The 24,413-nt window shown below is 44.8% G+C and overlaps 1 protein-coding gene across 1 annotated transcript in view; it reads right to left on the reverse strand.

Annotated features, from left to right (window-relative positions):
- SHC2 (SHC adaptor protein 2) overlaps window positions 1–24,413 on the reverse strand; it is a 74,100-nt gene that overhangs the window by 27,322 nt on the left and 22,365 nt on the right. The window contains exons 5-10 of the mRNA XM_075851127.1: window positions 24,265–24,318; window positions 24,125–24,176; window positions 1,894–2,020; window positions 1,296–1,482; window positions 991–1,057; window positions 326–490 (exon numbers count right to left, since the gene is read on the reverse strand). Coding sequence (XP_075707242.1) covers window positions 326–490; window positions 991–1,057; window positions 1,296–1,482; window positions 1,894–2,020; window positions 24,125–24,176; window positions 24,265–24,318 — 652 coding nt within the window. The remainder of the gene's footprint in view (window positions 1–325; window positions 491–990; window positions 1,058–1,295; window positions 1,483–1,893; window positions 2,021–24,124; window positions 24,177–24,264; window positions 24,319–24,413) is intronic.

Genomic DNA, 24,413 nt, shown 5'->3' on the forward strand with positions numbered 1-24,413 from the left:
TAGTTGCTACTAATATATGAAAAATTACTTTAAAGAGGTTGCCAGCACCAACGGCATACAGATGATTTTGTTGGAGAGGGCGCTCTCTGTTCTGGATCAAACAGGTAGGTTCCCAAACAGGGGACCTCCTCTATGACATTCATATGCCCTAACAGGGCATATGGACAGGGGTTGCCTTCACGAGAATCCTTTAATGAATCCTGATAAATGCCATTAACCTACAATGGGTCTGTCAGGTTTCCTTCAGCTTTCTTTTTTTTTTTGTACTGGATGAGATAGAGTAATAGAGATAGTTAAAGAGAGATTTAATCATATAGGCACTTACTCATATCAAAAATATCCTTCTTTGGGCTATCCTCTGGGATCATATAGGGCTCTTTTTCTGTATTTATCCAATCAAGGGTCTGTGTGTTTACATACATGTGTTCCTCATAGTCTCTTAGTCCTAAAGCACGACCATTGCTTCCATGGAATATGTCATTTGTTGGCCCTGATAAAGGAACATCATAACAATCAGAAAATTGACGTTTCACATTTTCAGCCCAAAGATAACCATAGACATAATGATTATTGTTAACGATCCAGACAATTGTACGATTTTTAACGATAGTACGTCTATGGTCCCGCAAAGATACTGAGCTATGCAAATCAGTCAGAGCACTTATCGTTCACGGCTTAACATTTTTCGGGGGTTGTAAGTGGTAAATTCTAAGATTGTAGCGTTTACTACTATTGTCTGCGTAAAGTGCATGTGGGGAATGCAAAGGAAAAATATTTTCTACAAACCAACAGTTTCCATAGAAGAAATCATTCATATCATGGAAATATCTGTTTTTATATGCCCCTTTCTGACAAACACTCGATTGGAAAAGAAAGAAAAAACAGAATGTTTGTCATACTTTGAGAAAAGTTGTATGTCTAGGCCAATCTTTAGAAAGGATTTGGGAGAAAGACTGGCAAAAAACTTATCTTTACTACTAGTAATCTTACCATGGTCTTCCAATTCCCACTGTGATTCAGAGTGTGTTACTGGTGCTCGTCTGGCTGGAGATCCTACCTACAGAGAGATATGAGATGAAGCAGTGAGAAATTTAGAAATGTAGACACATGCATAGACGTGATCCAAAGTCATTTCATCCTGCTTACTTACAGACGCTAGATTTGCACGATTGTCTATGTATTTATTGTCTCACGTGCAAGAATCATTACAGGAGATAGATCATATAAATAACTATGTTAGTAAAAGTATTGTTAAAAAGAGCAGTATTTAAATATGAAGTAGAGGATTATAATACCTGTTTCCACTGCCCATTACTTATTATCTGTGTGCTGGGCTGTTTTTTTGCGCCTGGATCCCTAACCCTGCAGTCTTGTACTCCTCCTAGAGGTGGTTCCTTGCCAGGTATACTATTATAATAGTTATGTTCTGAGTTCTGATCCTCCTCAGCTGTCCATGCCAGTTCCTCGCTCCCAACCACTACCCTTCAGAGACAAATGACACAAAAGAAAATAATCACATATGTCCTCTTCATGTCACTGTACTGTATGGGTCTGGATAAAAGTTGAGTTGGTACTTAAAGAACACAAGCCGTATACTTGTAGATTCGATTGTCTATGTGCACTATTTCTATATGGCTTTGTTAGTGGAATTATCCAAGCAAGCACGTGAGTATTATAAATTGGTACCATTTAAATGAAATTGTTAAATAAAAGTAAAAAAACCAAAAAATTCTACAAAGTCCCAACTAGTCGGTATATTAACAATTATGTAATAAACATATAGAAAGTCTTACCTACTCTGTGTTAGACCCAAGACGCATTTTATCTTGAAAATAGGAAATTAATTGAAGCTAAAGGCTGAAAAACGTGGATTAAACTGGGTTTCCATCGTACCTGTCTGGGGGTGCTGCCACTTTGGGGGGACTGTGCAGGAACTGTTTGAACCTCAACTCAAAGGCTTGTCCTACAGTGCTGATCACACTTTGAGCCAACCCATCACAGCACTCCAGAATGTGACAGGCTGCGAATGATTTAGGGACACAAGGGGACAGATGGGAGGACAGGGATGGTATAAAGTAGGACAGTAGGGGTGGTTCGAGAGACAAAAACACACATTAACACCAAGATGAAATAAACAGAAGGTCTGAGGTATGAAACAAGGAAAGAAAATTATGGACAGGTGTTTACATGTTGCCCATAATGTGCCACACTATCACCTTGGCTTGCTGAAACAATTATTTTCCCTACTAACACCAACTTTCTCACCACTTTTGCAGTAATTTCCTAATTTACCTTCTAGTAGCTGAGCATTTCTTTCACTAACAAAAGACAAAGTCATAGGGAGCTGCAGTGAGAATCAGTAGGGATGATGTATCAAAACTGGTGCAAGGAAACGGGGATCGGTTCCCCATAGCCACCAATTACATTGCTTCTTTTATTTCCCATTAGGCCTCTGAACAATGAGGGGAAACTGCTCCACCAATTTTGATAAATCTCACCTACTGTCTACCATGCCAACTTCTATAAATCGCTGATGTTTCATTACTCATCATCTGGAGTTTGTAAGACACAAGATACTTCTGAAAATCGATATATGTTGGATTTATCCACCTCTGGGACCCGCACCTATCTCTAGGACGGGGCCCCCTAAACCCTGTTCTAGCTTTCTGTGCTCACGCTGACTCCCAGCCACTTTGTGATTACATGGTCGGGAGTTACGGAAACAGCATAACTCGTTGAATAGTAGTTACGGAAACAGAGTAGCTCACATGCTACGCTGCTTCCATAAGTGCCATTCACTACTATGGGAGTTACAGAAACAGTGTAGCTCAGCGAGTTACTCCCGACCCTGTAGTCAGGAAGTGGCCGGGAGGCAGCGTGAGCACAAAAAGCTAGAGCAGAGTTTAGGGGGCCCCGTTCTAGAGATAGGTGTGGGTCCCAGAGGTGGGACCCACATCTATCTGACATTTATGAAATTTCCTGTGGATATGTCATAAATGTCCTTCATGGAAAACCCCTTTAATTCTTTGATATAAGAAGGGATTAGATATGAGCTAGATTTTAGTTGATGTTCTAGGTACAATATGAGATTCCCTTTTGGTGAATCGATTCTTCTATTTTAAATAACGGAGTGGTAAATCTACAAATCGACAAACCCAGCAAAACAACTAGCTCATCTCTAAAGCTACCATAGTGTGTAGTCAGTAAGTAAAATTTCAGTTCTGCTTTTCAATGATTCAATGTTGATTACTTCTAACATTGAACAATGTCTCAAGGTCAGGTAAGAAATTTGTAGCTAAGCAGTAAGATTCTTACTTTGCCTGCAGTGGGGTATGCCCTGGAAGTAGCCAAAAGCCCAAACCCTGGTTCGAGTGAGATTACTTGGTGTGCCGCATGTCGATGTTTGATACACTTTTACTTCTTTTATACTTTGTGAGTATAGAATAAATTGTGTGCTGTAAAGCCAACTTTGCAGTGTTGGACCATTTTCCATCTATTTTTAAGGTGTTCCTTTCTGACACTTGGAAAATCCAGCATCCATAGAATGGCGCGTTGCGGAACTACTAGGCCCAGGAGAACTAAGTGCGACGCTGGGATTAATTGTCTATCACTTATGTGCTGGCAGAAGTGATCCTCTGAAGACTCGATGACTGTTACTAAGTACCGTTTGAGCGGTGATATTTGTTTTATTGTATTGTATTGGGTGCTGTGGATCTCTCCCTATGACCCGCTCCGTTCTAGCTTGATTTAGAAGTGTGCGGCGGTTAAAAGACATATTTTTGTAAAGTGAGAATCAGCTCCCTGTCTACCTCATCCTTAACTTGCCCTAGTTAGTGCTGACACTAGTCTAATGTAGACTTTTATGGCGTTCGAAAATTGAGGTTTAGTCGTAATTCAACAAAGAAAGTTAAGCAGTATGTAATATTTTACAAAAACGATGTGTCTGACCAATTCACATACATCTCCACATCGATGATCGGGCGAACGAATGATTGTCCCCGATCATCGCCCATGTAAACATGGCAACAATCAGTCGACGCACGAGTAAAGGCTCATTCGTTGTCTGATCGAATCTCTTATGCTGCTTAAAAAATTATTGTTTGTCAGCAGCACATCATCCCGTGTAAACAGGGGATATGCCGCGGACAATATGAAAACTATATGGGGACGAGCGGTCATACTAACGATCGTTCATCCCCATACGTCCCCATTTACTAATTCAAATAAAGCAAACAATTGCCGATCGACATGCTGCCCATGTAAAACCACCTTAAAGAGGCTCTGTCACCAGATTTTGCAACCCCTATCTTCTATTGCAGCAGATCGGCGCTGCAATGTAGATAAGAGTAACGCTTTTATTTTTTAAAAACGAGCATTTTTGGCCAAGTTATGACCATTTTTGTATTTATGCAAATGAGGCTTGCTAAAGTCCAACTGGGTGTGTTTAAAGTAAACTGGGCGTGTATTATGTGTGTTACATCTGGGCGTGTTTACTACTTTTACTAGCTGGGCGTTCTGACGAGAAGTATCATCCACTTCTCTTCAGAACGCCCAGCTTCTGGCAGTGCAGACACAGCGTGTTCTCGAGAGATCACGCTGTGTCGTCACTCACTTCCTGCCCCAGGTCCTGCATCGTGTCGGACGAGCGAGGACACATCGGCACCAGAGGCTACAGTTGATTCTGCAGCAGCATCGGCGTTTGCAGGTAAGTCGATGTAGCTACTTACCTGCAAACGCTGATGCTGCTGCAGAATCAACTGTAGCCTCTGGTGCCAATGTGGCCGACACGATGCAGGACCTGGGGCAGGAAGTGAGTGACGTCACAGCGTGATCTCTCGAGAACACGCTGTGTGTCTGCACTGCCAGAAGCTGGGTGTTAACGAACAGAAGTGGATGATGCTGATTCGTCAGCATCATACACTCCCATTCCTAACGCCCAGCTAGTAAAAGAAGTAAAAACGCCCCGATGTACGCACATAATACACGCCCAGTTGTACTTTTACTGTAAACATGCCCAGTTGTACTTTTGCAAGCCTCATTTGCATAAATACAAAAATGGTCATAACTTGGCCAAAAATGCTCGTTTTTTTTAAATAAAAACGTTACTGTAATCTACATTGCAGCGCCTAACTGCTGCAATAGCAGATAGGGGTTGCAAAATCTGGTGACAGAGCCTCTTTAAGGATATGGATCACAAAGGAAAGCAATGTTTAAAAAATATATTGTAATTATTCGGTTATGGGTCTTTCACACTTCCTAATGACTAATTCTTTAGATGCACTTTACAATATGTTTTGACTGCTGATTAGTAAGAGGCAGCGGTGACACTTTTGGATTACCATAGACCTGTCACTCAAATTGGGTATTAGTATTGGTGGTGCATATTCACATGGGCTGGCAGTCAAAGAAAAAACATGGCAGTCGGGACATAGTGCTGGATTTTGGCATATTTTGTATTTATGATATTGAGACTAAAGAGGGGAGAAGGGACTACAAATTCTGGATATTATATTAGAGTAAGGACGCATGCACACGGCCCACATATTATGGCTCCGTTTTGTTCAGTGTCATAATAGGGATGCCATAGAGATCCATGAGCGCTCTACTGTACCACAGTATGCCTCCAATTTTTATACGGATGCATACGGAGGGTTTTTTTTCTGTCAGATTCTATATAAAATCCGACAGGAAAAAAAAGATGGAATGCATCATCAAATGCTGTATGTATACAGGGTGCCTTTTGGGTATTCTCTCTGCTGCTTTTTTAAGGCAATTTCATGAAATTCCTTTAGCATATTAGAGTCGTTTTGCTGTAGTTTTACAGCAATCTACCTTTCTTTAATATTTCTTTTTTTGGCTTTTTCTCCTCATGACTTTAATGGCAGACAATTACAACCATGTGGTTTTCTATAGATTCTAAGACGATTGTGTAGAATTTGCATCATGTGCAGATGATAATAGCATTTGCATTGCTGTGATTTATTTACATGTAATTGACAAAGAAAATCCTTAAAGCGATCTTTCAACATCAATACCCTTTTTAAAGTTTATATATATTGTGAGACAGTGACAGGTAAAGTCATTGAGGGAAGGTACGTTTCCCCTAGAATCCTGTCATATGTATCCTAGGCTCCAGGGAATGAGTATTTTTGCAATAGAAAGCTCTAGCTTTCCAATCTCGGCTTAAAGGGAATGTGTTGCCAGAAAAACATGTTTTGTTTTTTTTAATTAAACATTTAGTGTGTAGGTGATTAAACATTGTTCAAATTTTTTTAATTTTTTTCACGAGTCAGGAAATATTATAAATTAGATTCTAATTTATAATATTTCCCATTGCTGGTCACTAGATGGAGCTATTCCCAAAATTGCAGCATTGCAAAATTGGGTAAAAAGCCCTCGCTCTAGTGAGCTCTCAGCATCCCCCCCTCCTTTATCCGGGCTAGTGCCGGGATAAACGAGGGGTTTGAACGGTCTAACCTCCTACACTGTGTGTCGCCATTTTTTGAGCTAACACACAGTGTAGTAGGTTTACATACAGTAGTAAACATACACAAACACGAACATACATTGAAATCTCTTACCTGCTCCTGCTGCCGCGGCTCCCTCCGGCCCGTCCGCTCCGTCTGCTGCCGCTAGTCCAAGTGCACAAGTCCGGAAGCCGCGACCGGAAGTAGTAATCTTACTGTCCGGCCGCGACTTCCGGTCCACAGGAAAATGGCGCCGGACGGCGCCAATTTCAAATTGGACTGTGTGGGAGCGGCGCATGCGCAGTTCCCACACAGACGGCGTACACAGAAGTGGATGGGACGGGAGCCGTTCGCAGTCCCTATGGGACTGTGGCTGCCGTATTCCATGTCTGTATGTGTCGTTAATCGACACATACAGAAATGGAACAAAAAATGGCAGCCCCCATAGGGAAGAAAAAGTGTAAAAATAAGAAAAAGTAAAACACAAACACACAAATAAATATAAACGTTTTTAATAAAGCACTAACATCTTTAACATATGAAAAAAAAAATTGTGATGACACTGTTCCTTTAAGGAAAAGCCGGGAAAAGGGCCTGGTGTTGGATTGGGGAAGAGCAGGGCGGGTTCCCCAATCCCTAGTCCATCTCTGTTTGTAGGACAAGGCTGCTGCTCAATTAGCTGCACCTGCAGCCTGTGTATAAAAAGGTGCAGACACAGTGTGTGTCAGTCTCAGCCCTGACTCAGACCGGAGACTACTAAGTCTGGAGTAGCCTGTATTCTATGTGAGTAAAGACCTGTGTTACTTTGTGTCCAGTGCCTGGTAGGAAGGCACTTGGTATAGTTAGATAATATCTTGTTTAGTTAGTGCTCAGTCGAGCAGGATTTATTTTGTATTTTGTCTTGTTGTACAAGAGGCTGTTTCTTTGACAAGAATAAAACACAGGCAAAGCCCTGTTATAAACTTTAATGCACGGTGTCCCTGTCTCTGGCTACTAAGAAACCGCTGTACCAACCTCTCCTGATGCTAAACCCTCACATATGGTGGCCGATGCGGGCACGGTCTTAAAGAGACATACACCTATTTAAAAGGACTTTTGCTGCTCCAAGCGGAAAATCGTTGCTAGGGGCAACAACACCATTTTTTTTTTCCACCGAGAGTGCTTGGAAGCGTATGTCTTGGGTAAAGGCGGCAACAGGGCTAGAAAAAGAGACTGTTAAAATGGATGAAATACTTAAACAGCTGATTCAGGCTAATATCAACAAGGGGAAGATAAGCACAGCTCTGCAAGAAGCCAGCGCGACTCAGCGAATGGTGCATGAGGAAGCCATGCGTGCACAGGCTGAAACCAGTATTTTGCTGGGTGAAGCCCACAGACTGGCCTTAAAAGAACAGCAGCAAATTAATCGCCATTTGCAAGACCAAATTCAGGCCTCAGTGGAGAGGTCAGTGGGGCCTCATGGTTTGCGCCAAACCACTTGTGCAGCGGTACAGACATCTCTGCAGAAGATGACACCCACCGACGACGTTGAGGCCTATCTCATGGTGTTTGAGCGAGTGGCAGAACGAGAGAAGTTATCTTCAGATCAGTGGGCAGCAGTGGTGGCACCTTTCCTAACCGGAGAGCCGCAAAAGGCGTACTTTGATCTCAATGAGCAGGATGCCAAGGATTACTCCAAGCTGAAGGGTGAGATCCTTGCCCGTCTGGGTGTTAATATGAATGTGCGTGCTCGACGTGTGCACAACTGGACTTTTGTGGAACACCTACCTGCCCGATCACAAATGTATGATCTTGTCCATCTTGCAAGGAAATGGCTACAGCCAGAGGAATCAACCCCTGCGCAGATCATGGAGAGAGTGGTGCTTGACAAATACATCCGCTCCTTACCACCAAAGGTTCAGCGTTGGGTCGGTCAAGGAGATCCTACAGATGCGGAACAGCTGGTGAACCTGATTGAAAGGTACAGAGCTACTCAGGATCTACTGCAAGAAGTACCGCCTGGATGTTCTAACCCCAGGAACAGCAAATCGTGTGGAGCACCCGGTAAGACTGTTCCATTTATTAGAGGATTGAGAAATATCTTTAAGCGAGGTGGCTCAGAAGGGGAGCAGACGGAGGGAAGAAATCCCAGAGAGACACTGAAGGCCAGACCAGGGTCTCAAGTTGGGGACCGGGGCCGCATACATTGCTGGCGGTGTTATGGACCTGGGCATATTGCTGCCAATTGTCCCCTGACTACTGAGCCAATGGAGTGTGATGCAGCAAGGCGAATATCCTTGTTTGCACGTCCTGTTTGTTCTGCTGAGACGGTTTATGAGACTGAACAACAAATGTGTGTCGTAAAATTGGAAGGGTGTACTGTGCATGCCTTGCTGGATTCTGGGAGTCTGGTTACCCTGGTGCATGCCAGCCTGATAGACCCTGGAACATTCAGAGGACATAGTATAGGGGCCCTGTGCATTCATGGGGACACTAAAGAATACCCCACCGCTTTCGTCACTCTAGAGACTTCCTGTGGAACCGCTTGCCATGAAGTGGGTGTGGTCAAGTCCCTGATGCACAGTGTGATCCTGGAGAGAGACTTCCCAGTGTTCTGGGACTTGTGGAGGAAGAAAGATGTAACCTCCACAGTAAATGTTAATGATGGTATTAATGTGTGAACTGTGATTAGCCCAGAACCCTTTAACGAGGATGCTGAGGTGCCAGCAGTAGGGGTGACCACTGAGCCTGATCAATTTCCTCTGGCTGTTTTTGCTGGTGAAACAGATGAGCAGGAGGAAATTTCTGATATACCAGAGTTAAATGTATCACGTAACAATTTTGGGACTGCTCAACTTAGCGATCCCACATTGGTAAAAGCCAGGGAAAATACTAAGGTATTAAATGGAGTGCCTCAACATCCAGGGGCTGATAAGGTGTTTCCACACATGGCGGTTAACCAGGATTTCCTGTATCGGATAGATAACGTACGTGGGGAGGTTGTTGAACAGCTGGTGATACCCCAACCGTATCGTAGAACGGTGTTGGACCTGGCTCATAAACACGTGCTGGGTGGACATCTAGGTTGCGAAAAGACCAGAGAGCGTATTTACAACGATTCTTCTGGCCGGGGGTATATACGTAAGTTCAGAGGTATTGCGAGTCCTGCCCGGAGTGTCAGATAATGGCTCCTATGCCACATTTTAGGAGTCTGCTGGTGCCTTTGCCTATCATTGGGATCCCTTTTGAAAAAATTGCCATGGATCTGGTCGGCCCTTTAGTCAAATCCTCTAGAGGACATCAATATATCCTAGTGGTGTTGGACTATGCCACACGCTACCCTGAGGCAGTCCCTTTGCGAAATTCCTCTTCAAAAGCCATTGCAAGAGAGTTGTTTTACATGTTTTCCCGTACTGGTTTACCTAAGGAAATCCTTACCGATCAGGGAACTCCCTTTATGTCCAAAATCACCAAGGAATTATGTAAACTGCTGAAAATTAAACACCTGCGTACCTCTATATATCACCCTCAAACTGATGGTCTTGTCGAAAGATTCAATAAGACATTAAAAGGCATGTTGAGGAAGGTGGTTAGTAAGGATGGGAAGGATTGGGACTGCCTTCTGCCCTATTTGATGTTCGCTGTACGTGAAGTTCCTCAATCATTCACAGCGTTTTCTCCTTTTGAACTTGTATACGGCAGACAACCCCGTGGTCTCCTGGACATAGCCAAGGAAACCTGGGAGCAAGAGTCCACACCTTATAGGAGTGTAATTGAGCATGTCACGTTGATGCAAGACCGAATCGCTGCGGTCATGCCGATAGTTAAGGAACACTTGGAGCAAGCTCAGGATGCTCAGAGCAGGGTGTATAACCGAACTGCTAAAGTTAGAAATTTAAACTCTGGTGATCGAGTGTTGGTCTTAGTGCCAACCGTACAAAGCAAATTTCTTGCTAGATGGCAAGGGCCGTATGAGATAATTGAAAAGGTGGGGGATGTAAATGATAAAGTTTACCAACCAGGTAAAAGGAAGACAGTGCAGTTATACCATGTAAACTTAATTGAGCCATGGAAAGAGAGACCCTCGTGGCAGTAAGTACCCCCCTATAGTCTTAAGCCAGATGTGTATGTGTCAGAATCCCTCGCAAAGCCACAGAAACAGGAGACAAAAGAGTTTGTGCAGAGAAACACAGACGTGTTTTCAGAACTGCCAGGACAGACTAGTATAATAAAACATGACATTGTGACCGAGCCTCAGGTTCGGGTCCACTTGAAACCATACAGAGTCCCTGAAGCTCGCAGACAAGCCATATCTGAGGAGGTCAAGAAAATGCTAGACCTTGGGATTATTGAAGAGTCAAAAAGTGAGTGGTCAAGTCCCATTGTATTGATTCCAAAACCAGATGGGACTGTAAAGGATCTGCCAGGCACTGCGGGGTTAACTCCCAGAACTAATCAGTCAGCACCTGAGAATACATCCCTGAGACTGACTCCTGCTTCCACCATTCAGGCTGGCAGGCTTAGGAGTGGGAGAGCCTATCGTAACCTGGCCAGACTCAGCTAGCTCCCGCCCTCGGTCTATTTAAGCCTGCACTTCCTGTCCCTCGGTGCTTGTTATTGCTTTTGTTTCCTTCCTTGTGGTTCCTGGCCCAGCTACAGCTCCTGCTATTTTTGATCCTGCTCCATACCGACCCTGGCTTACCGACTACTCTTCTGCTTTTCGTTTTGTACCTCGCACACTCCTGGCTTGACTCGGCTCGTTCACCACTCTGGTTGCTCACGGTGTTGCCGTGGGCAACGGCCCCTTTTCCTTGCTTGTGTTCCTTGTATGTTTGTCGTGTTTGTTGTGCACTTACTGAGCGCAGGGACCGCCGCCCAGTTGTACCCCGTCGCCTAGGGCGGGTCGTTGCAAGTAGGCAGGGACAGAGTGGCGGGTAGATTAGGGCTCACTTGTCCGTCTCCCTACCCCCTGCCGTTACATAATAACAAGCCCATACCTAGTCTACCCCTGGTCCCTGACACCACTATGGATCCCCGTGAGACCCTGGCTCAGCAAATGCAGGGTCTCTCCCTACAGGTCCAGGCCCTGGCTCAGAGGATCAACCAGCCTGATGCTACCCTGGTAGTTCCCCGCACTGCACCTCTTGAACCCCACCTCAAGTTGCCCGACCGGTTCTCAGGGGACCGGAGGACTTTTCTCTCCTTTCGGGAGAGTTGTAGGCTTTACTTTCGTTTAAAGCCTCATTCCTCAGGTTCTGAGAGCCAGCGGGTGGGTATAATTATGTCCCGGCTCCAGGAAGGGCCCCAAGAGTGGGCCTTCTCCTTGGCTCCTGACGCCCCTGAACTTTCCTCCGTTGATTGTTTCTTTTCTGCTCTCGGACTTATTTATGACGAGACTGACAGGACTGCCTTTGCCGAGAGTCAGCTGGTGACCTTAAGTCAGGGTAAGAGACCTGTTGAGGAGTATTGCTCTGACTTTCGGAAGTGGTGCGTAACTTGTCGGTGGAATGACCCTGCCTTAAGGTGCCAGTTTAGGTTGGGTCTGTCGAATGCCCTGAAAGACCTGCTAGTTAGCTATCCCTCTTCTGACTCCCTAGACCAGGTTATGGCTTTAGCGATACGACTTGACCGACGTCTCAGGGAACGACAACGTGAACGTTTATGTGTTTTCTCCTCCGACTCCCCCATGATGCCTCCCGAAGCTCCGTTGCTTCGTTCCTCCCCGAAAGATTCAGAGATACCTATGCAACTCGGGGCCTCCGTGTCCCCCCAACAACGTAGAGAATTCCGCAGGAAGAATGGTCTCTGCTTCTACTGTGGGGACGACAAGCATCAAGTGAACAACTGTCCTAAGCGTAAGGTTGCAGCCAGAGAACTTCCGCGTCTAAGTGATCATCGGGGAGGTCACTTGGGCGCACAGGTATTTCCCGTAAATATGAAACGTACTAAGATCTTGCTTCCCTTTCAGGTCTCTTTTGGTGGTAGGTCTGCTACCGGCAGTGCTTTCGTGGATTCAGGGTCCTCTACTAATATCATGTCTGTGGAATTTGCTATGTCCCTTGCTATGCCTCTTATTGATTTGCCTAAACCTGTCCCGGTAGTGGGTATCGACGCCACTCCTCTTGCTAATGGTTATTTTACACAGCATACCCCTGTTTTTGAACTCCTTGTTGGCTCCATGCATTTGGAGCAATGCTCTGTACTGTTGATGCAGGGATTATCGTACGATTTTGTGCTAGGTCTTCCCTGGTTGCAGTTGCATAATCCTACGTTTGACTGGAATACTGGGGAGCTAACCAAATGGGGTAATGAATGTTGTACGTCATGTTTTTCTGTTAATTCTATTTCTCCCCCTAAGGAGGCGAATACGCTACCCGAGTTTGTTCAGGACTTCGCTGATGTTTTCTCTAGGGAGGCCTCCGAAGTGTTACCTCCTCATAGAGAATACGATTGCGCTATCGAATTGGTACCAGGAGCTAAGCTTCCTAAGGGTAGGATATTTAATCTTTCTTGTCCCGAACGTGAAGCTATGAGAGTGTATATCCAGGAATCCCTGGCCAAGGGTTACATTCGTCCCTCTTCTTCTCCGGTAGGTGCTGGCTTCTTCTTCGTGGGGAAGAAGGATGGTGGTCTTAGGCCATGCATTGACTACCGTAGCCTGAATAAGGTCACGGTAAGGAACCAGTATCCCCTTCCTTTGATTCCTGATCTCTTTAATCAGGTTCAGGGGGCCCAATGGTTTTCTAAATTGGATCTACGGGGGGCGTATAACCTTATTCGCATCAAAGAGGGGGATGAGTGGAAGACTGCGTTTAACACGCCCGAAGGCCATTTCGAATACCTCGTCATGCCCTTTGGGTTGTGTAATGCCCCTGCGGTCTTCCAGAATTTCATAAATGAGATTTTGAGAAATTACCTGGGGATTTTTCTGGTAGTGTACCTTGATGACATACTGGTGTTTTCCAAGGACTGGTCCTCCCACGTGGAGCATGTCAGGAAGGTGCTCCAGGTCCTTCGGGAAAATAAACTGTTTGCCAAAACCGAAAAATGTGTGTTTGGGGTACAGGAGATTCCATTTTTGGGTCAAATCCTCACTCCTCATGAATTCCGCATGGACCCCGCCAAGGTTCAGGCTGTGGCGGAATGGGTCCAACCTGCCTCCCTGAAGGCGTTACAGTGTTTTTTGGGGTTTGCTAATTATTACAGGAGATTTATTGCTAACTTCTCGGTCATCGCTAAGCCCCTTACGGACCTTACTCGCAAAGGTGCTGATCTCCTCCACTGGCCTCCTGAGGCTGTCCAGGCTTTTGAGGTCCTTAAGAAGTGCTTTGTCTCGGCCCCGGTGCTGGTTCAGCCCAACCAAATGGAGCCATTTATCGTGGAAGTTGACGCATCTGAGGTGGGAGTGGGGGCTGTCTTGTCCCAGGGTACCAGGTCCCTCACCCATCTCCGCCCCTGTGCCTACTTCTCCAGGAAGTTTTCGCCAACTGAAAGTAACTATGATATTGGCAACCGCGAACTCTTAGCCATTAAATGGGCATTTGAAGAGTGGCGCCACTTCCTGGAGGGGGCTAGGCACCAGGTAACGGTCCTTACCGACCACAAGAATCTGGTGTTCCTAGAATCTGCCCGGAGGCTAAACCCGAGACAAGCTCGATGGGCGTTATTTTTTACCAGATTCAATTTTTTGGTTACCTATAGGGCTGGGTCTAAAAATATTAAGGCTGATGCACTGTCGCGTAGCTTCATGGCCAGCCCTCCTTCGGAGGAAGATCCTGCTTGTATTTTGCCTCCAGGTATAATAATTTCCTCGATCGATTCTGATTTAGTCTCTGAAATTGCTGCTGATCAAGGTGCAGCTCCCGGGAACCTTCCTGAGAACAAGCTGTTTGTTCCCCTGCAATTCCGGCTAAGGGTACTTAGGGAAAATCATGACTCCGCACTATCTGGCCATCCAGGCATCCTGGGTACCAAACACCTCATTACCAGAAATTATTGGTGGCCTGGGTTGCCTAAAGACGTTAAGGCCTACGTCGCCGCTTGTGAGGTTTGTGCTAGGTCCAAGACTCCCAGGTCCCGACCAGCGGGCTTACTGCGTTCGTTGCCCATTCCCCAGAGACCTTGGACACATATCTCCATGGATTTTATCACCGATTTGCCTCCATCCCAAGGCAAGTCGGTGGTGTGGGTGGTGGTGGACCGCTTCAGTAAGATGTGCCACTTTGTGCCCCTCAAGAAACTACCCAACGCCAAAACGTTGGCTACCTTGTTTGTCAAACACATCCTGCGTCTCCATGGGGTCCCTGTCAATATTGTTTCGGACAGAGGGGTACAATTTGTTTCATTGTTTTGGAGAGCCTTCTGTATGAAGTTGGGGATTGATCTGTCCTTCTCCTCTGCCTTCCATCCTGAAACCAATGGCCAAACGGAGAGGACTAATCAGTCTCTAGAACAATACTTAAGGTGTTTTGTCTCTGACTGTCAATTTGATTGGGTCTCTTTCATTCCCCTCGCCGAATTTTCCCTTAATAACCGGGTCAGTAACTCGTCTGGGGTCTCTCCTTTTTTTTGTAATTTTGGGTTTAATCCACGGTTCTCCTCCGTTTCACCTGGTAGTTCCAACAATCCTGAGGTAGAGGTCGTTCATCGGGAACTGTGCACAGTCTGGGCCCAGGTTCAGAAAAACCTAGAGGTGTCCCAGAGCGTACAAAAAACTCAGGCTGATAAAAAACGTTCTGCTAACCCCCTGTTTATGGTCGGGGATCTGGTGTGGTTGTCGTCTAGGAACTTGCGTCTCAAGGTTCCGTCCAAGAAGTTTGCTCCCCGGTTTATTGGGCCGTATAAGGTCATTGAGGTCCTCAATCCTGTCTCCTTCCGGCTGGAGTTACCCCCGTCTTTTCGGATACACGACGTGTTTCATGCCTCCCTCCTCAAACGCTGCTCCCCGTCCTTGGCTCCCTCGAGGAGACCTCCTGTTCCCATCCTCACCCCGGAGGGGGTGGAATTCGAGGTGGCCAGGATTGTGGACAGCAAGATGGTCCAAGGCTCCCTCCAGTACCTGGTCCATTGGAGAGGATACGGGCCCGAGGAGAGGACTTGGGTACCCGCCCGGGATGTTCACGCTGGGGTATTGGTCAGGAGGTTCCACCTGCGTTTCCCCAGTAAGCCAGGTCCACTTAGAAAGGGTCCGGTGGCCCCTCATAAAAGGGGGGGTACTGTAAAGGATCTGCCAGGCACTGCGGGGTTAACTCCCAGAACTAATCAGTCAGCACCTGAGAATACATCCCTGAGACTGACTCCTGCTTCCACCATTCAGGCTGGCAGGCTTAGGAGTGGGAGAGCCTATCGTAACCTGGCCAGACTCAGCTAGCTCCCGCCCTCGGTCTATTTAAGCCTGCACTTCCTGTCCCTCGGTGCTTGTTATTGCTTTTGTTTCCTTCCTTGTGGTTCCTGGCCCAGCTACAGCTCCTGCTATTTTTGATCCTGCTCCATACCGACCCTGGCTTACCGACTACTCTTCTGCTTTTCGTTTTGTACCTCGCACACTCCTGGCTTGACTCGGCTCGTTCACCACTCTGGTTGCTCACGGTGTTGCCGTGGGCAACGGCCCCTTTTCCTTGCTTGTGTTCCTTGTATGTTTGTCGTGTTTGTTGTGCACTTACTGAGCGCAGGGACCGCCGCCCAGTTGTACCCCGTCGCCTAGGGCGGGTCGTTGCAAGTAGGCAGGGACAGAGTGGCGGGTAGATTAGGGCTCACTTGTCCGTCTCCCTACCCCCTGCCGTTACAGGGTCATTACGTTTCTGTAACGACTTCCGCAAGTTAAATGAGATGTCAAAGTTTGACACATACCCAATGCCAAGAGTTGACGAGTTAATAGAGAGACTGGGCTATTCAAGGTATTTTTCAACACTTGATTTAACCAAAGGCTATTGGCAAGTACCCCTCACGGAGGGCGCCAAAGAGAAAACTGCGTTCATCACCCCGGATGGTCTGTTTCAATATATTTGTTTACCATTTGGGCTACATGGGGCTCCAGCGACCTTTAAAAGGTTAATGGACATAGTCCTCAAACCCCATCGTCGGTATGCTTCGGCATATCTGGACGACATTATAATCTTTAGTGATGACTGGGAAAGCCACTTACCAAAAGTACAAGCAGTACTAAACTCCCTCAGAGCCGCGGGGTTAACAGCAAACCCAAAGAAATGTTCCTTAGGCTTGGAGGAAGCACGGTATCTGGGGTACATAATTGGGAGAGGGGTGATAAAGCCACAGGTCAACAAAGTTGAGGCTATCCAAAACTGGCCCCAGCCCTCAACCAAAAAGCAGGTCAGAGCTTTTCTAGGAATTGTAGGTTATTACCGCAGGTTCATTCCAAACTTTGCCAGCACAGCAGCGCCCCTGACAGATCTTACCAAGGGAAGTAAGTCTGTCATGGTCAAGTGGGACACGAAGGCTGAAAGCGCCTTTCAAGAGTTGAAACTGGCCCTGTGTAACCAACCAGTCTTAGTCACTCCTGACTTCAAAAAGGTTGTCCAAACTGATGCTTCTGATGTGGGGCTCGGAGCAGTTCTGTCACAAGAGGTGGGTGATGAGGAACATCCTGTGACCTATTTGAGCAGAAAGCTTACCCCGGCTGAGAAAAACTATAGCATAGTTGAACGGGAGTGCTTGGCAATTAAGTGGGCACTTGAGTCCCTGAGATATTATTTATTGGGTCGTTGGTTTAGGTTGGTTACAGACCACTCTCCTCTTACGTGGATGTGTCAAGCTAAAGAGAGAAATTCAAGAGTTACACGGTGGTTTCTTACTTTGCAGAACTTCAAATATACTGTGGAACACAGAGCAGGAAAACTGCAGGGCAATGCTGACGCTTTGTCTAGGACACACTGCCTTGTAGCTAAATGTGTCCGATCCCACGGGCTCGAACAGAGGAAGAGGGTATGTGAGACAGTGACAGGTAAAGTCATTAAGGGAAGGTACGTTTCCCCTATAATCCTGTCATATGTATCCTAGACTCCAGGGAATGAGTATTTTTGCAATAGAAAGCTCTAGCTTTCAAATCTCGGCTTAAGGAAAAGCCGGGAAAAGGGCCTGGAGTTGAATTGGGGAAGAGCAGGGCAGGTTCCCCAATCCCTAGTCCATCTCTGTTTGTAGGACAAGGCTGCTGCTCAATTAGCTGCACCTGCAGCCTGTATATAAAAAGGTGCAGACACAGTGTGTGAGAGTCTCACCCCTGACTCAGACCGGAGACTACTAAGTCTGGAGTAGCCTGTATTCTATGTGAGTAAAGACCTGTGTTACTTTGTGTCCAGTGCCTGGTAGGAAGGCACTTGGTATAGTTAGATAATATCTTGTTTAGTTAGTGCTCAGCCGAGCAGGATTTATTTTGTATTTTGCCTTGTTGTACAAGAGGCTGTTTCTTTGACAAGAATAAAACACAGGCAAAGCCCTGTTATAAACTTTAATGCACGGTGTCCCTGTCTCTGGCTACTAAGAAACTGCTGTACCAACCTCTCCTGATGCTAAACCCTCACAATATATATATATATACACTACCGTTCAAAAGTTTGGGGTCACCCAGACAATTTTGTGTTTTCCATGAAAACTCACACTTATATTTATCAAATGAGTTGCAAAATAACTAGAAAATATAGTCAAGACATTGACAAGGTTAGAAATAATGATTTTTATTTGATATAATAATTTTCTCCTTCAAACTTTGCTTTCGTCAAAGAATGTTCCATTTGCAGCAATTACAGCATTGCAGACCTTTGGCATTCTAGCTGTTAATTTGCTGAGGTAATCGGGAGAAATTTCACCCCATGCTTCCAGAAGGCCCTCCCACAAGTTGGATTGGCTTGATGGGCACTTCTTGCGTACCATACGGTCAAGCTGCTCCCACAACAGCTCTATGGGGTTGAGATCTTGTGACTGCACTGGCCATTCCATTACAGATAGAATACCAGCTGCCTGCTTCTTCCCTAAATAGTTCTTGCATTAGGTGCGCTTTGGGTCATTGTCCTGTTGTAGGATGAAATTGGCTCCAATCAAGCGCCGTCCACAGGGTATGGCATGGCGTTGCAAAATGGAGTGATAGCCTTCATTGTTCAAAATCCCTTTTACCTTGTACAAATCTCCCACTTTACCAGCACCAAAGCAACCCCAGACCATCACATTACCTCCACCATGCTTGACAGATGGCGTCAGGCACTCTTCCAGCATCTTTTCAGTTGTTCTGCGTCTCACAAATGTTCTTCTGTGTGATCCAAACACCTCAAACTTCGATTCGTCTGTCCATAACACTTTTTTCCAATCTTCCTCTGTCCAATGTCTGTGTGCTTTTGCCCATATTAATCTTTTCCTTTTATTAGCCAGTCTCAGATATGACTTTTTCTTTGCCACTCTGCCCTGAAGGCCAGCATCCCGGAGTCGCCTCTTCACTGTAGACATTGACACTGGCGTTTTGCGGGTACTATTTAATGAAGCTGCCAGTTGTGGACCTGTGAGGCGTCTATTTCTCAAACTAGAGACTCAAATGTACTTGTCTTGTTGCTCAGTTGTGCAGCGGGGCCTCCAACTTCTCTTTCTACTCTGGTTAGAGCCTGTGTGTGCTGTCCTCTGAAGGGAGTAGTACACACTGTTGTAGGAAATCTTCAGTTTCTTGGCAATTTCTCGCATGGAATAGCCTTCATTTCTAAGAATAGACTGTCGAGTTTCACATGAAAGCTCTCTTTTTCTAGCCATTTAGAGAGTTTAATCGAACCCACAAATGTAATGCTCCAGATTCTCAACTAGCTCAGTCAGTTTTATAGCTCCTCTAAACAGCAAAACTGTTTACAGCGGTGCTAACATAATTGCACAAGGGTTTTCAAGTGTTTTCTAATCATCCATTAGCCTTCTAACACAGTTAGCAAACACAATGTACAATTAGAACACTGGAGTGATGGTTGCTGGAAATGGGCCTCTATACACCTATGTAGATATTGCATAAAAAACCAGACGTTTGCAGCTAGAATAGTCATTTAGCACATTAACAATGTATAGAGTGTATTTCTGATTAATTTAATGTTATCTTCATTGAAAAAAACTATGCTTCTCTTGCAAAAATAAGGACATTTCTAAGTGACCCTAAACTTTTGAACGGTAGTATATATATATATATATATATATATATATATATATATATATATATATATATATATATAAAAGTTGAGTAGTTTTGTACATACATTAAATAGCTTTTCTAGTACTGATCCTGGGTTACAGCCTATATTATAACCCATCCTAATCCAGAACTAGATTCACAATTCTCCAGGCTACTGTGTTGAAATCTATTAGCTTTTTCTGCTTGTTCAGTGTCTGTACCTATACAAATTCACTAAGTTTGCATTAGTTTTTGAACAACAATCAGTTTATGGTTGTTTATAAAGTTGTTATTCTTATTTTCATGATAAAACAAATAAATCAAAAAAAGGCCCCGGTATAAAATCTAAACCTTCTTCCTGGCTATAACTTTATGTGTCTCACATGTGATATGTATAAACCGTACCGCACTATATAGGTATGTTCATACAAGGCAGATGTGCTGTTTAAAAGGTAAAAGTACACAGCGTATCCCCCCTGGCGGACGCTGGGTGTTCCAGCCGAAAGACCACACCAAATTGTGGTGCAGTTTTTCGGCAAGAATGTCCCCTGCAAAAAACTGCACCTAAAAAAAAAAAGTTTCATACTTACCTGTAGCCATGGCGACACGTCCCTCTGCCGTCCAGCAGTGCGGACTCCTTGGTTGACGTTTCATCCCATGAGACCCCTGCAGCAGGCACATGGGATTAAATGTCTTCCCTGAAGGACAGGCTAGACGCAGGAACAGAGAATTCTGAGTGAGGGTGTGTTCACATGCAGTGGTTTCAGATGTAATTCGGGCCGTTTCAGCCTCGAATTACGCCTGAAAAAACGGCACCATTACGCCTCCAAACATTTGCCCATTGCTTGCAATAGAATTTACGGTGTTCTGTTCCCACGAGGCTTAATTTTACGTGTCGCTGTCAAAATACGGCACTTAAAAGACGACCGCGAAAAAGAAGTACAGGACACTACTTGGGACGTTTTTGGAGCTGTTTTTCATTGACTCCATTGAAAAATAGCTCCAATAACGGCCGTAAAATACGCCACGAAAAACAGCTACAAAAACATCTGAAAATCAGGAGCTGTTTTTGCTTGAAAACAGCTCCTGATTTTCAGAAGTTTTTTAAGCCACTTGCGATTTTCGCTGCTTTTTTTGCTGGGTTTTTTACGGACGTTTTTGGAGCTTATTTCAATAGAGTGTATGAAAAATAGCTCCAAAAACGTCCCAAGAAGTGTCCTGCACTTCTTTTTCGGGGCTGTTTTTTTGGAGGCGTTCTGCTTCCGATTTTTCGGCAGTTTACAGCCCGAAAAATGGCCGAAAATAGGCCGTGTGAACATACCCTTAAGGTATGTTCACACGCAAACGCAAAATACGTCGGAAATTACTGAATTTCAGACGTTTTTGCAAGTACTCACGTTTTTCGCGGCGTCTATTACGGACGTAATTGGAGCTGTTTTTCAATGGAGTCACTGAAAAACGCCTCCAAAAATGTCCCAAGAAGTGTCCTGCACTTCTTTTGACGAGCTATCATTTTACGCGCCGTATTTTGACAGCGACGCGTAAAATAAAGGCTCGTGGGAACAGAACATCGTAATTCCCATTGAAAGCAACGGGCAGATGTTTGTAGGCGTATTAGGGAAGTTTTTTCAGGCGTAATTGGAGGTGTAAAACGCCGGAATTACGTCTTAAAACACTGCGTGTGAACATACCCTAAGTATAATCTTGCAGAATCGCATCTTCTCCACTGCAAAAATCGCAACAACTGCTATTTGTTGCGGGTTTTACCTCTCTATTGAATTAATTTGGGGAAAACCCGCAAAAAAATAAGAAACGATTACGCAAATACAATTGACATGCTTCGGATTAAAAAACCGCAGCGTTTGGATGAAAATCTGCAGTATTTACGCTACGTGTGAACCTGGCCTTACCCGTAGCCATGGTGACGTGTCCCACTGCCATCCTGGAGCCTGGCCTCCTGGGTTGACGTTTCATCCCATGGGACCACTGAAGCCTGTGATTGGCTGCAGCGGTCACATGGGATGAAACGTCAAACGTCATGAATTCAATGGGGAAAACCTGCAACAAATATTACAATTTACATTCTGCGGATTAAAAAAACGCACCGCAGGTCAATTTCAGAGTGTTTTTTCCGCTTATCATTTACGCAGCGTGTCACATCCATTCTACTGCTACTGCATTATGCTGCAGATTTTCCACAACGAAATCTGTTGCAGAAAATCTGCAGTATTTGACACTACCTGTGAACCTAGCCTTTTTGCATAATCACTGCTTTTTTGTTGCGGGTTTTCCCCATTGAATTCCATGGGAGGTAAAAATCCACAACAAATAGCAGTTGTTGCGATTTTTGTTGCAGGAAAGCTGCAATTTAAATGCAAAAATCGTAACTCTGAAAAAAAGAAAACATACTTACCCAGAATTCTTTGCTCCTGTGTCCAGCCCAGCGTCCAGGGATGATGTTTCATCCCATGTGACTGCTGCAGCCAATCACAGGCTGCAGCGGTCACGTGGGACGAAATGTAATCCCAGGGGGCCCCGGCTGCAGGACAGTAGTGGGACGCGTTGCCATGGCTACGGGTAAGTAGGAATCTTTTTTCTTTTACGTGCAGTTTTCTGCAGCGGACATTCCGGTCAAAAAACGTAATCACAATTTTTGGTGCAGCTTTTCAGCTGGAATTCCCTGCGGCCGCCAGGGCGGATAAGCTGTGTACTTTTACCCAGCGTATCTGCCCTGTGTGAACCACTCAAATAAATTATGGATAGATATATTATCGAAACTGTTCATTAACCTAATTTGCTGATATACACAATCTATAAATGCTTATATTCTGAAAATTACTGTGTCACCACATATCTTTTTGTTTTGTTTTTAGACTGGCATTTGTGAACATGGCATATAATAGCTATATTAGAATTAGGGGCATTTTACATCTTCAATACTGTCCCAAGGGCTGTAACATCTTTTTTTTTTTTTTTTTAAACATTTTGTTGTTGAAGCCTATGTAAGCCTTTAAAAGTGTTTTGTTTTTTTAAGAAAAATTTCTGTCAGTGTGTTTGGTGCAACTTTCAAATGAATTTTTATTAAAAATTCTTACTTTTTGAAATACAGCTGCTCTGTATCCTGTATACAGAGCAGCTGTATCGTTCACTGAATGCACTAAGACCTGAATCCGTCAGGTCCGCGGGACTGATGGTCTTAGGGTATGTTCACATGGCTTATTTACGGACGTAATTCGGGCGTATATTTACGCGTCGCTGTCAAAAGACAGTGCGTAAATAGACGCCCGCGGCAAAGAAGTGTCATGTCATTTCTTCAGACGTAAATGGAGCCGTTTTCTATGGACTCCATGGAAAACCAGCTCCAGTTACATCCCTAAGGGACGCGGCGTTCAAGCGCCTGCACATACCGTTACGGCTGAAATGACGGGGCTGTTTTCTCCTGGTTCTCGGTAAGTACGAACCTCTTTTTTTTTTTGAACAGGTTGCTAGATATGGTGATCGGAATTCACTGTCGAGGGTGCTGAAAGAGTTACTGCCGATCAGTTAACTCTTTCAGCACCTTGGACAGTGACTGACGTCGGCTAGAATCAGCTCTATGGCGGCTGCGCGAAAATCACGCAGCCGCGCATCATACACGGATGACACACGGAGCTGGCAAGTGATTTTTGCGCGCGCAAAACGCAGCGTTTTTGCGTCCGCAAAAACGCCACGTTTGTGTGAATCCAGCCTCAGTGTCAGCAGGATCCACCTGTAATCTATCACATAGGATCCACCTGTTATCCATTACTTCTAAGTTCATAATTTAGATGTGATAGATTATAGGTGGATCCCACTGAATCCATCAATCCCGCTAACCTGACGGGAACAGGATTTAGCACTAGATACAGCTGCTTTGTATAGAGAATACAGAGCAGCTTTATCTAAAAAAGTAAAAAGAATTTGTAATAAAAACAAATTTGAAAGTTGCAACAAACACACCAAAAAACAATCACTTTCGAAGGTGTGCATAGCCTTTCAATTATATCAGCAGAAGATATCAAATACTTGCAAACAAAAACAGCAGCTGCAGTGGGAGGTGAGGGGAGCTGCAGGCTGTCAGGTATGAATGTTTACATGTAGGAAAGAGAGGCAGCACTAGGCCTGTAGCGTACAAAAGACATCAGCCAATCAACAACAGTTTTGCTGCAGAGTGGGAGGCCGATGTCAATTGCATGCTGCAGGCCCGAAGATGAATATATAATTCAGCTAATGTTTCTGTATAAGGGAATGGCATATTTCATAACCGAGCATTTTTGATAATGAAATCATTTCCTGATGGATAGGAGTAGGGCATAAGCCTGTGAAAACAATATGACGGCAGCGTCAGTCTGTCCTTAGGACAGCACAAACTGTTAATACAGCCTTAGACATGGATCTTGGAGTAATAGAGCAAAAACCGCAACTTTTCATTTGCAAAGATGACAATAACACGACTGAATACTATGACAAAGTTGCAAGAAACTCTTTTTCAAGCAACAAAAGCACTATGTACCTCTCTGGTTGATAGGGTCCTTGGCCACATATGCCACATAATCCGTTGTGTCCTAGCAGAGAAAAGGAAATTGTCAGTGTCTTAGTTCATTTCCTTTACCTAGGAATACAGTGGACTTATTATAAAGAAAGATCTCTTACCACATCCCCTCCTGATGCAAAGGAGATTGCCTGCATGTGATGATTGGCAATAACCTGCAAAGAAAACACATCTGTTTGAGTAGAAGTTATTCATAGTCTCTATCTGCATTGTCAGAGAGCAATATACACTAATATGTCTCCATGGAGTA

Source organism: Rhinoderma darwinii, chromosome 1 (assembly GCF_050947455.1).
Source record: "Rhinoderma darwinii isolate aRhiDar2 chromosome 1, aRhiDar2.hap1, whole genome shotgun sequence".
NCBI classification, from domain to species: domain Eukaryota; kingdom Metazoa; phylum Chordata; class Amphibia; order Anura; family Rhinodermatidae; genus Rhinoderma; species Rhinoderma darwinii.